We start from the raw sequence: 13,571 nt of genomic DNA, 5'->3' as shown, positions 1-13,571 counted from the left end.
AGGAGGGTAACTTATGCCTACCCTGAAGAAGTTACCCTCCGGACAAACCTCAGGGTATCTCTCTCCCACTGCAACTCTGTCGTAATATCCGCCTCCCCCTCTCTCCCTATTTATTTCAGAACCCCCTTCCCCTCCCCCATTTCTGATGAAGGGTCTAGGCTGGAAACGTCAGCCTTCCTGCTCCTATGATGCTGCTTGGCCTGCTGTGTTCATCCAGCTCTGCACCTTGTTGTCTCAGATTTTCCACCATCTGCAGTTCCTACTATCTCTGATACAATTTTAACCCCACTGCGAAGCCTCTTCTAAGGATGCCTACCCTGAAGAAGTTACCCTCCTCCCTCCAGACAAACCTCAGGGGATCTCTCTCCCACTGCAACTCTCTCGTAATATCCGCCTCCCCCTCTCTCCCTATTTATTTCAGAACCCCGTTCCCCTCCTCCATTTCTGATGAAGGGTCTAGGCCCGAAATGTCAGCCTTCCTGCTCCTATGATGCTGCTTGGCCTGCTGTGTTCATCCAGCTCTGCACCTTGTTGTCTCAGATTCTCACAATGTTCCCTGCCTGCATCAGAAGGCAAACCCCTCCCCAACTCCCACATGATGTCATGTCACCCCTGCCCGCTTTCATACTGTCTGCCATCCAAATTCGAGCTTCCCATCCCTCTCCTCCCCCTCTCTGGGCTCAGAGCTCACTCCACCCTAAAATCTCACAACATATCCTTCTGGGGTAACCGTGATATTCCTCATTCTCCTTTAAACATTCCCAGCGCCACCCACTACTGAGCCCTGGCACTGTTGGGACATCATAAGGGTAGGACTTCCTCTCACTGAGGGGCAGGTCTCACTTTCAACCACAGTAACCTACCTGCAGTGTAGTATCTCCCTATGTATATTGACTAATGGCCGATTTAGCCTTCTAGCAGTTCACTCCCTCATAAAATGCAGCCCTATGTTTCCTCCATTGTTAGCATATAGATGGCCTTCAAATCAACTCCCTATAACAAATTCTATTATGTTATAAGAAATGGAAGATTAATGTTCTCGTTGCGTGTGTCCTGCTTTTTTTAAATTCTTTGTATGGACACCACATTAACCTGCTCCCAACCTCTCAATACCTCCCTACTGCACAATTATTCTCTCATAATGATTCTCAGAGCTTCACAAATTTCTTCACTAGTCTCCTTTTAATGTTTTTGTTAAGTTAACCTATTTTTCCTCATTAACCTGATCAGAGATATTATTAAACACCTCTGGAGCAGGTGGGACTTGAACCAAGGCCTAGTCTCTTTCAGAATTCTACCACCCATCCCAGGAGAATTGTTTGTTTAGAGCTTGATTAGCCTGTCAAGGATTTCCACCTTGTTTATAACAAAGTCATTGATTTTACTTGAGATTTTTTTTTAAACAGGGCTTGTTGCTTGTACCTTTTATGAATACTTGGAGAAGTACTTGTTCAAACTTGTATTATTTGTGTTCATCCTTAGCTTAGCCCCAGCTGCCTTCATTGTTTTTTCTCCCCCAGGTCTCTTTTTGCCTTTCTGATCCTATTTGTAAGATGTTATAGCAACTTCCTAAACTACTCTCCTTTCTCTCTTTAGGATTTGTTCCTCTTCATCAAACTTTTCATTTGATCCATTTAGGACACACTAAGCTTGTTAGATTGTCGATGTTAATGGATGCTTTGTCAGATATGCTTGAAGCTCTCCAACTATTTAACCCTCTCTCTTCAAAGACACTCCTTAAAATGCATCTCTCTGACCAACATGTCTTAATCTCCTTATGTGGCTCAGTGTCACATTTGATCTGATAACACTCCTTTAAAGCACCTTGAAACATCTTACTACATTAAAGGCACTACATAAATGCAAATTTTGTTTCACATTTGTGAATGCCCCATCGTAAACATCACGCTAGCTTTCTCACCAACGTTTTCCTTTCTTATTGCATTTCTCCTGTTTACATTTGGCTTAATGTTTTAATCCAGCTGTTCTAGATTTTATATGATAATTTCTGTACTTGTGCTGCAATGCTAACCATGACAGCTGGTGGCTGAGGTAATTTGCTGCCATCATCCGTTACAGTGACAGGGTTTAAGGTTGGGTTAGTGGTAGAGGAATATTCAATCATGACTTTTAATGAAAACAGGCTCTAGTCTTAAACACGATACAGTTTTTTTTTGCAAGATAGCAATCGGGTGCAAGTTACGTTAGTAAGCTAAACCTTCTGGTTAAAACATTTAGTAGACCAGTGGGTATAGGGTTTTCACTCCATAAGATCCTATGATTTCTGCCTTTGACCACCCAGGTCCTTACAACATCATCAGATTTGGTGAAGTTTAATGCAGTCTCCAATATTAATCCTTTTCACCTCCTCATGTTTGATTTTTATCCTTTTATTTCCTTTGATTACTTTAATTTGTTCATGGGACTTAGGAATCACTGGCAAGGCGAGCATTTCTTATCTATTCCTAATTGCCTTTGAAAAAGTGATGGTGAGCTATCTTTTTGAAATTTTGCAGGCATACCAACAGTATTATTAGGGAGAGAGTTCCAGAAATTTGCGTCAGCGCCCATGAAGAAAAAATGATTTATTTTTAAGTCAGGATATTATGTGACTTGGAGTAGACCTTGTAGATGTTTTGTGCTCTCGTCCACTGCTCTTCTCGGTGGTAGAAGTTGCAGACTTGGAACGTGCTGATGGAGGAGCTTTCGCAAGCTGCTTCACTGCATCTGATAAATTGTATTATTTAATTTGGTTTATTTTGGGTAACCCTATCCTACCACCTTCCAGCTTTTGTCACCTACTTCACAGATGTTCTCTTTCATCTTAATTCCTATCGTTTGCAGCTATCACTTCTTAGGTGCGCTCGTTCTAAATCTACTCTGCTTGGTTTTCTTTTTTTAAAAATCCAAAGTTATTGATTAATCTATTTTCCCAGATCCCATCACTTCTATTGTTTCAGCGAAGCTTCACATGAAATCTGCAGTCATTTTGCTTTACTTCAGGTGCATTTTGGGATCTTTGGTATATTAATAGCCCAAAGTTTATCGATTTAAGAAGAAACTTTGTAGAACCCTATGGTGCACTGGAAGACCAGAAGTGACTTATGATCATGAAGAAATTCCATGTTGGTAGTGTTTCAACAGGATTTAACATTATGGACTACCATACTTACCATTTCATAAAACACGGATGGAACTGAATCGTTTCTGTCTCTCAGAATAAAGTTTTTGGCACTTTGTTCTCCCACTCTGACAGCAGAATCCAGGGTAGCTATAAGATAAAAGATTGTACAAATTTAAATAGGGAAAAGGTTGATTCTGTGCATTTACTGATTTTTTTTTGTTTCTTATATACAGAGTAATTAACGGCTTATTCACATATAGAATGTTCATTTGGAACAAAGCACAAATAAAAATGGCTTGTATTTTCAATTTTGAGAAACAAGGAAATATATAAATATTGGTTCAACTTATACTAGCTGAAATGAATTTAATTACATAAAAATTTTAAAAATGCTCAAAATGTAAACAGATCTGTCAACATTGGACACAAAGATATATCAATATTCTAGGTTTAAGATACAGTATTTTTTTGAGATAAGAATAATATTGAAACTAACAATGCTCATCATTATAACAGACGAAATCTGACAACAACTTATGGAGTACTCAAATGAACAATTAAATGCGAAATCCAGAAATCACTGTCAGAGATATACCACTCCTCTACAGGGTACACTCTTACAATCATCAGTCTGCAGGAAAATAAACAATTTAATGTGCACCAAGGTACTTGCACACTCGAACATCCTTGGAATGAAAAATCAACTCATAGCTCTTTACCCTGCAGCAAGCCATCTTCTCCAAGCCCTTTTCCCTGCCTCCTCATGTACAAAGTCCTCATGGACGTTTTTGTACCCAAGACTGCTATCACTCTTTTGGCTGCCCCACCACTTTCCTCCCTTTCCCAAACCAACTGAGCTAAACAATCTCTAAGGAAATAGTTCTCAAATTGCAGGTAATGATCCCACCCACCCTTCTTACCCAACTTCACACCCCTGATGGAGTCACAGGAAAAGCAATTTTGAGCTACCCCTCTTCTGAATGGTGATCATAAAGAAAAGACTCTGGCTGGATTGTCCTGGATCCACTGGATCTGCGCCCCCAAAACAGCATAATGCAGGTGCTGAGCCCAAAGCACTCCTTCACCATTGGAAGTACTTGTAATGGAGATTGTAATGTAGTCCCAAGATATTCGTGCACTGACCTGCGGTAAGCAGAGGCAGGCAAGCGTAACACAATCACTGACTGAGTATGGGAAAAAAGAGCAGGTAGTCAGACGGTCGAACCAGGGAGGTGAGTGGCATTGAATTTGACCAAAAACCAGCTAAGTGTCAATTTGGGAGAGTTTCACAGGGAGTTTCCCTTGATGAGCTCTCGCAAGTTCTCTCATGCAACTCTACACTGTTCACTTCATTATGCATGCAACGAACCCCTATGCTGCATACTCATGTTATCATATGCTCACTAGAGGTGGAAGTTCTTTCTGCTGCTGGGACCTTCAGGGTGTACATCTCTGGTACCACATTTAAAGCCCAGCTGTCAAATACTGCCAGCCAGAAACAGCCCTCCACCTCCCATCAGGATGGTAACAGAGGCAAGAATGTAATCAGGATCGGTTCTACCATCCAATCCCTGCTTTGAATGGGAAAATGCAGCCCTTTAACTGCAGAAAGGTTTCAGTTCTCTTTGCTTTGACTTCTGTTTATTTCTTTCTTAGTTCATCGTCAGTATTGCCCATTCTTCTACTATCTTTGAATCCATTACACATCTTCCACACTTTCTTCTCTGTTACCTCCACTGTCCATTGTGGTATAACATGGCATTCCACAACGCAATTTATTAGAGTAAATACAGATACTTTTCACAGCTACTTTAGGAGCAATTCACAGCAAGAGATGAATGGAATAGAGAGATGGAATAAATATGTATTCATTTAGCACCATTCACATCCACAGGTTGTCCCAAATATTTCTTAGAGAATGAATTACTTTAGAAGCATAGTTACTTTGTCAGATAGGCACATTCGGCAGTCAATTTGGTGCACAACAAGATCTATTAAACATCAATGAGATGAATTAATCTATTTTTCTGGTGCCAGTTAAGGGGTAAATGCTGTCAAGAAAACTGTCAGAGTGACCTTCTCGTTGAATAATGCTATAAAATATTTTACTTGCAGTCGACAGAGCAGGCAAGGTGTCTGCTTAACATCTAATTCAAAAGGACAACTTAAACAATGTAGATTTCCTTCAGGACCGCATTTAAGTACTAGCTCAAATTCTAGAGCTTGCAGCATGATCTTTTGAAACATAGTGCATGGTTTCTCTATTTGAGGGGGAGCCACAGTACAGGTTCTGCTTTTAATCAAGGTACTTAATTTAGGAATTACTATCCTTTCAAAACTTACTAACTTTATTTTTTATGAAGAAAAATTTATCTACCACCAATCTCAATAAGTTATATTAAAGAGAATATATATGAAAACATAATAAACACAGTAAACATTGTTAAAATAATTATAGATACCCTCAGGAAAAACATCAAGAAGCTAAAGGCTCTTGACAACCTTAAAATCAGAAACAATAAAAATAACTCAGAGTAAGCCAAGGCAATGTTTTTCAAAAAATCTTATTTTGAACTATGACTACTACTCATGATTCTGAATTGCCATCATTGCACGACCTTTGGTATCATATAACTTAGTTTGGTGGAGAATCACAGATCAATTTTTTACTTCTGTTTCATTGATTTGTTTTCCCTTATTAAAAACATAACCATCTGTAAATTTGTCAAATAACAGCAATTTCACTTAGCAGATATTCACTGATTACATTTTTATTTAGCAATTCTCAGGCGAGTATAATTCCTACATTCCAAACAAATTTAAAATGTACAGCTAATAGTTCAATTACCATTTTAGTTAATTCCTTTCATCTATCTTCATTACGTAAAACTGAAGTTACTGATGAGAACAAACTTAATTAAATACTAATGAAGTATGAGTAACCTAGTTATGAAAAACTAAAAGATTTAATGACACACATAAAAACTTGTATTTTCTACTTCATTTTATTCCCTTTTTTCATTCGGTCATTGGCTTCAAAATTGCATTCTCTCACAATATAATGCGTAAGAGTATTTTCTGAGTAGGTTCACACTGTGACCTTTGTTCACCTTCACTGTTTGTGTGTTTAAAGTTACTTTTATTCTTGCTCATTGTTGTTAATGTGCTGAGTTGTTGACCCCATATCTTTTTCTTCAGCAATGCTGCCTGCATCTATCTCAATAACATCATCCATCTCCACCCTTCAGTTCGTCTGCTGCTGATACTCTCATCCATGCCTTTCTTACCTCTAGACCCTATACCAATTCTACCCTGACCTCAATTGAAAAATTCTCATCATTATTTTCAAATTCTCCCACAGGGACATTGCTGCCTATCCCCAATTTCATCCAATCCCCAATTTCATCCAATCCTCCAACCCTCAAAATAAGTTTCCACCTTCGCTGATAAGGTCATAATCAACCAGGGTTCCAACTTCTGCTTGTAGGGCGTTTGATGAAAAGACCAGCTTCCAGTTGGAATAGCCTGCTGACAACCTTCACTAGCTCCAACCATGAAGGAAAGAAATTTCAGTAAAGTGCTCGCATTATGTCAAACAGATATGGAAATAAATTCCAGTACAGTTTCAATGTCTTCAGGGGAAATCGGCAGAGAATGAAAGAAAAATGGGACATGGTTCATAGAAATTCCTAAATGCACCAGTATTTCATTCTGCTATATTTTTCTCCATTGTTATATTCACTTAAGAAGACTTTTAAATGAGAAATTTACACTTTAATTTGTTGTATTCATACAAAAAAAAAGTTCAAAAGGTACTTTGTAGTTTTACAATACGTTGTATCTTGTATGTAACAACACATTGTTCACATTTCTCACACAAGTTCCTAATCGGTTGATGAATTATTGGCTGACATAATCATATAGAGAAAACATTTGCAACATATTTGGCTTTAGCGTGAAATAGTGTGAAATACTTTTTGAAACCTTATTAAGCATTTTATTGTATTTTCCTGAAAGTAAGCTGGAGAAGGATGGAACTGATGCCAATATTTGTCAACTTTTATAAGCATTTATTTGAGTTATACAGTACAACTATGCACCTTGTAACTCAGCAACCAATTCCAGTCTGTATCTATTTGGACAGGCACAAGCGAATCCCCAGTTAATGCCGACCAGCTGCTTATAATTAAACACAATTAATATTCAATTAACATTTATGCATCTTGGGCAGATCCAAATTCAATAATATAATTGTTTTTTCTTCAACCTTATCTTGGACTAACTCAGAAGATACTTCAGCACTTCAACACAGTATTCTAGAGATTAGTGACACATTATATTACAATGCTCTTGCCAGCTCACTTTGTGCACAGAGATATACACATCTCATGCATCTGCACAGAATATATCTCAGGGCTTCTAGCCAACTTTCTTGGTGCTCACTCAGATTGCACTTACTCGGACTCTCACAGCATCCTTGCCTTGCCTTGCCTTTTAGTGCATTCCCACTTCAATCATAACGTTTAGGATCACAGCAACTCGGGCTCATCTTGCTTAGTAAGGCAGACAAAAAGTCAGCAGCTTGTCTTGGTTGCCAGTACTGAACAGACAAGGGATTAGACATTACTATAAGGCACCAGGTTCCATCAATGATACATCTAAATCGTGTGTCAGTGGCTTACATGGTAAACACGCTGCATGTGTTTCAACCAAATGGCCTAGTCTGAAAGCCTAAAAGGAGTTGTACTTAATCAATTGAAGGGGGACTAAGGTCAGTCAGTATGTGCTGCCACACTCAATCAATGGCATCATTCAATCTCAGTCTAACTTAGGCGATAGTCAGTTGGGCACTTGGGTGATCAGAGTATGGGAATCCATATCCTTTCAGACTAAGGATTGGGCCTTGGTCAGTAATGCAGGTCAAGTCCAATCAGCCCTTAGTGTACAACTAAGTCTGTCAAGGAACTGTAGAAACATCAGTAAAGGGGACTGGGCCGTGCTCAATTGAGATTGTCCTCACAAATTAGTTCACAGGGTAAGCCATGATTAATCCCAGGGTTTTGGACAGTAAAAATAAAGGGGAGCTATCAGGGAGTAGTCCATACTGTGTTGGGGAAAGTGGGAAATTCAATTATGGGGACTGGAGCTATTACATTGAAGCACAGAGGAGATAATGACTGTGAAAGGGCAATTTTAAACATAAGGGTGGGATCTAATATAGCATAGGAGGGTATGAGACACTGTGGAAGGGTTTTTGCAAGTCGCTACCACTTTGGTTTCAATGGGGCAGGACAGTGATAGCTATAGTAGGCATGGCAATACATGAGGCCAGGGGTCAATGGGGAATATAAGTGATATAGATCGGCAATCAGTTGGATGGGAACATGGGGACCCTTAAAGCACATGGGGTTGATAGAGACAGCTACGTGAAGAGTTGGTGGGAGGGTGAGGGGGATATTGACATTCAGTTGGAGCCTGGAATTTACTCAGTTGCATGACCTGGGTAGTGTGCATTTTCCACGAAATGTCAACTGCACAATATGGATGGAAATTGCCTGCGACCATATTCAGAGTGGGCAGAGCAAAGTTATTTAGGTTTGCAGGGGTAGAGTAGACACATTTTCACTACAAGACAGTTTCAATATTAACTGAGAATCCATCCCTAATGGAGTACATGTTTCCTCGTAAGGCACACAGGTAGTATGAATCTGTCTCCAAAGACATGTGCACTCATGATTGATCTCACAGTCTCACCCATAAAGCAGCCCTAAGTGTGAACCATGAACACAGGCAAGGACCTATTTACAGAGCATTCACATCAATGGTGGATTCAGTGATCTTCTCACTACAGTGTTGGCTTGGCTGCACTTGTAAACATTAGTGATGAATGATTTGTGAAATTTATTGCTATTCAAGATACTTCTCAGACATGAGCAAAACCATGCAACTATAGAGTCTATAACAGTGTGGAGCTGAAGGAACACAGCAGGCCTGGCAGCATCGGAGGAGCCGGAAAGTTGACGTTTCGGGTTGGGACCCTTCTTCAGAAATGGGCAGGGGGAAGGGAGCTGGGAAATAAATAGAGGAGGGGTGGGGCTGGGCAAGGTAGGTGGAATGGTGATAGGTGAGTGTAGGTAGGGAGCGGTGGGGATTGGTCAGTAGGACGGGTGGGGTGGACAGGTGGGAGAGAAGATGGACAGGTAGTATCAGGTGAAGGAGACAGGGATGAGAGGGAAGTTTGGACACGGGATGAGGCTGGGGATGGGGAGATTTTAAAACTAGTGAATTCCATGTTTAGGCCATCAGGCTGTAGGCTCCCAAGGGAGAATATGAGATGTTGCTCTTCCAGTTTGTATGTGGTGTTACTGTGGCACTGGAGGAGGCCTAGGATGGACCTGTCACCCAGGGAGTGGGAGAGGGAGTTAAAATCGTTGGCGACCGGAAAGACAACACCTTCTTTCCTTGAGATACAGTAAAATGGCTGAATAAAAAGACACTCCAGCCATCCACCATCTAACTCTGTAAACTGGGAGGTATCCAACTAAAACTAAAAGGAACAGTAACTGTGAGACTGTAATATAAAGATAGAGTATTCATTAAGTTATTATATGTGATTAAAATATTCTATACTGAGCTTTCATTGATCTCAAACTAATTTACAAGGTTGGTGAAGCGAACAGCTGGGAAAATCGAGATGGATTCAGAATAGCATTCTTATATTTGCACTGTGATCTATGGAAGCGAAAGATAGTTTACCACATAACAAAAAAATCCAATGCTTAGCCAATTTGCTTGATCATACCTAGAAAAAGTATGCATCCCCTTTTGAACGAAATGCAGCACATAATTGAGACAACAATTCACCAAGGAATGATTTCACCAGTGACAAAGCCAACCGGTGTTCTACAATGATGCCAGTTCCAAAACTGAATTAATTACTAATTTGTGTGAATATTACACAACTAAATAAAGATGCAAAGAAATCCACTCAATGGCATCAATGAATGGCAAAGCTAGCCAACAGCACTATTTTCACCAAATGCAATGCCAATTGTATTTTCTAGCATTTCCCACTGCATGAGAAAAATAGACTCTTAATAACGGTCATCACATTTGAACAGTATGACTGTAACCATTTACCTATCAGCATTACTTTTGCATCTGAAATATTCCAAAGGACAATGGCAAACATCTCTTAATGTGTAAAAGACACTATTTTCCGCACAGATGATATTCTAATTGTTGTTTCAACCAAAACAGAACACAACAAAATGATTAGAGCAGTACTGAAAACAGGAAATAAGACTAACGTTAAACAAAAAATGTGAGATCTCACAACCTATCATCAAGTTCTTGGGGCATCTTGTTCAAGCAACAGGCATTACAGCAGACTCGCAGAAGACCAGAACAGTCAAAGAGTCTCTTTCACCAAAAAACATCGTGGACTTACAGTGGTTCAAGGGAACAGTCAAACAAATAACAAATGTTTACAACATCTTTCACAAATAAATCAAACATTGATACAACTCCTCATACAGGAGAAATGAAAATTTGCATGTTCTTTGAGAAAATAGAGGGAATGCTTCTCATTATAAGATTCTTTCTCATTATGACCCTGAACCATCAGCCATTTAAGTAAACAATGCATCAAATTGGACCAGTGCTATCCCAATTCCAGAAAGATGGAAGATGAAGGCTAGTCTACTGTGCTCTCGTTTGCTTACAGAAACAGAAGAAAGATACACTGTGATCAAAAACCAATCACTAACATGCAAAAAAAATTCTGATTATGTTCTACAAATGCAATTTACCATAGAAGAAGACCATAAGTCTTTGGTAGCATTGTTGAAATCCAACAAAATTACAAAACTGCCACTAAGGATGCAAAGATCAGTGAGATATGACTCCACAGTAGAATACATTTAGTGATAGCAACAAACCACAGTAAATACATTGTCAAGTATGTCAGTTGAACAACCAAAGCAAGGGGACAAAAACTTTATCAAAGGAAAGAAGTGTTCATATATGAAGATGTTTTCATATATTTGATTATCGAGTACTTGCCTGCAACAGCTATGAAGCTACATCTGCAGAATAATGACAAAGGTGGTGAAATTTTGTTCACACAATAAACATGTTCTGCTTTGAATTGAGGGAAGATATAGAATAAAGGGCTAATAATCAAAAATGTAAGCCATGAGTTACCAATGGCCAATGCTGGCATTTATTGACCATCCCTAGTTGCCTTTTGAGAAGGTAACAGTGAGCTGCATTCTTGAACTGCTGCATTTGCTGTAGGTGCATCCATAATACTGTTAAGAGAGAGAGAGTTCTTGGATGTTGACCCAGCAACACTGAAACAATGGTGATGTACTTACACGACAGGGTTGTGAGTGTTTTGAGGGAAACTTGCAGATGGTGGTGTTTCCTTGTCCTTTTACAAGGTAGTTGGTGTGGCTTTGGAAGAAGTTTAAGGAGCCTTGGTAAATTTCTGCAGGGCATTTTGTACATGTGCAGCAGTAGTAGGGGTGGGAATGAATGGGGTGTGATGTCGATCAAACAAGCTGCTTTGACCTGGATGGTGTCAAGCTTCTGGAATGTTGTTGGAGTGTTTACCAACCAATCAAGTAGCATCTTAAAGCACCTACCCCCAACCTCTCAGGCTGCAATGATTCAAGGTAGTTGTTCATCACAACCTTTTTGGGGCAATTAAGGATACTGATCTAGTCTATGATGCCCACATCTTGTGAACAAATATAAAAAGTTCTTCCATAAACATCAATAATTAGCAACAGAGAGCTCTTAGCTTCTGTTCTCCACCAACTCTAACTCCTCAGTGCATAGTATTTAGTCAGTCAGCAGAAACCTTGCATAATGGAGTAGCCTTCATCTCAAAGAAGTCTACACTCATTGACAGTAGGCCTAAAACAAAAAAATGGCAGTTGCCCTTAATTTACTAAAGAAGATTGCATGAGAGTTATTTGAACAAATTTACAAATGCATACGGTTTAGAATTACACTTATTAGTCCAAGTGCACTTCTAAATAGCAGTCAATCACGATGTGCTCGCACTTTATGCATTTTTCTTGCGGCTTACCTGCATAATTTCTCAACCCACATCTTGACTTTACACAAACACATGATTTAAGAACAGGAATAGGCATTTTGGCTGCTGGAGCCTGTTCCACTATTTGATAAGATCATGGCTCATCTAATTGTTGCCCTAATGCTACTCCCCCCATATTCCTTAAATCCCTTGTCAAACAAGAATGTATCTCAATTATAAATAATTACAAAATGTTCAATGACCCTATCTCCAGTCCTCTCTAATGAGAAGAATGCCACAAACAATCCTCTGAGACAAAGGAAAATTCTCCTCTTCTCTATCTTAATCAAGTCCCCTTATTTTTAAATTGTCCCCCCTACTTCCGATGTCTCCTAAAGGAGGTAACATTCTCTCAATATCTATCTTGTCCCCTACGTATCCTATATGTTTCAATCTCTCATTCTTCTAAGTACCAATGGATACAGGTCCAACTTGTTGAACCTTTTCACATCAGTTCATTCCAAGAATCAGTCAATGAAACTTTCTCTGAACTGCTTCTATGTACTGTAGCTATAATCCTACTTGTGTTTACATATTCATAAATTATTTAACTTCGTGCAGAAAATTTTCATGTTATAATAAGTCGCAATTTACCTTCAGTGGAGTCTTCCTTCCTCAGATGACTAGGTTGCTGCAAATGTTCAAGGTAATAGACTAATTCTAATGCAACCAGGAGAAGAATATAGTGGAACTGGTCACAAATCTTTAGATTGCTTGGTTTTATAAATGTATCCAAAGCTTTGGGCTGTTTGGTTTCTCAACTATGATATTTTTGTATATTCAATTTGATGTATGCAGTCTTCAGGATGAACAAATAAACCTTAAATTCTAGTACCACAAAGAGACGAAGAGTATGCATTTAATTTACACTAATTGCAACAAAATCATCGCCTATGCTTGGAGATACTAAACATTGATTCAAGCGCAGCTCAAAAGCTCAGTACGTTAAATTGTTATTGCACTTTAGACACCTGACTACATTGTTTAATATACATGTTTGTTACCCTTTCTGGTGAATTCAGATTAAAATTCTAAAGGACTGATTAACTTTTTTTGGCATAAAGGATTGCAACGTGTCTATTTTTGTCCAGCATTTATATAAATCCAGATCTCAGAATAAAATTTATACAGAAACTAATCACGTTAGCTTGACTAGAATGAAAAGTAAATCTGTCTACATACCAATGACTTCAAATAGCAATGCACATTTGTGGTTATACTGAGTCCAGTGTTTCATGCCTTCTATAGATGTGGTCACAATACGTAATGAATTATCTGGCTGCATAACTCTCACATGAGCTGGTTGTGATTTCTATTTATTTAAAAAGAGGTAAAGATTCA

At 39.0% G+C, this 13,571-nt stretch overlaps 1 protein-coding gene across 1 annotated transcript in view; it reads right to left on the bottom strand.

Moving 5' to 3' along the window:
* The window catches only part of LOC109914017 (spermatogenesis-associated protein 22), a 50,576-nt gene that overhangs the window by 14,559 nt on the left and 22,446 nt on the right, over window positions 1–13,571 (bottom strand). The window contains exons 8-9 of the mRNA XM_048612347.1: window positions 13,413–13,542; window positions 3,174–3,271 (exon numbers count right to left, since the gene is read on the bottom strand). Of these exons, the coding sequence (XP_048468304.1) occupies window positions 3,174–3,271; window positions 13,413–13,542 (228 nt within the window). The remainder of the gene's footprint in view (window positions 1–3,173; window positions 3,272–13,412; window positions 13,543–13,571) is intronic.

This window comes from Rhincodon typus, chromosome 26, assembly GCF_021869965.1.
Source record: "Rhincodon typus isolate 14 chromosome 26, sRhiTyp1.1, whole genome shotgun sequence".
NCBI lineage: Eukaryota > Metazoa > Chordata > Chondrichthyes > Orectolobiformes > Rhincodontidae > Rhincodon > Rhincodon typus.
This window is presented reverse-complemented; position numbering and strand designations above follow the sequence as displayed.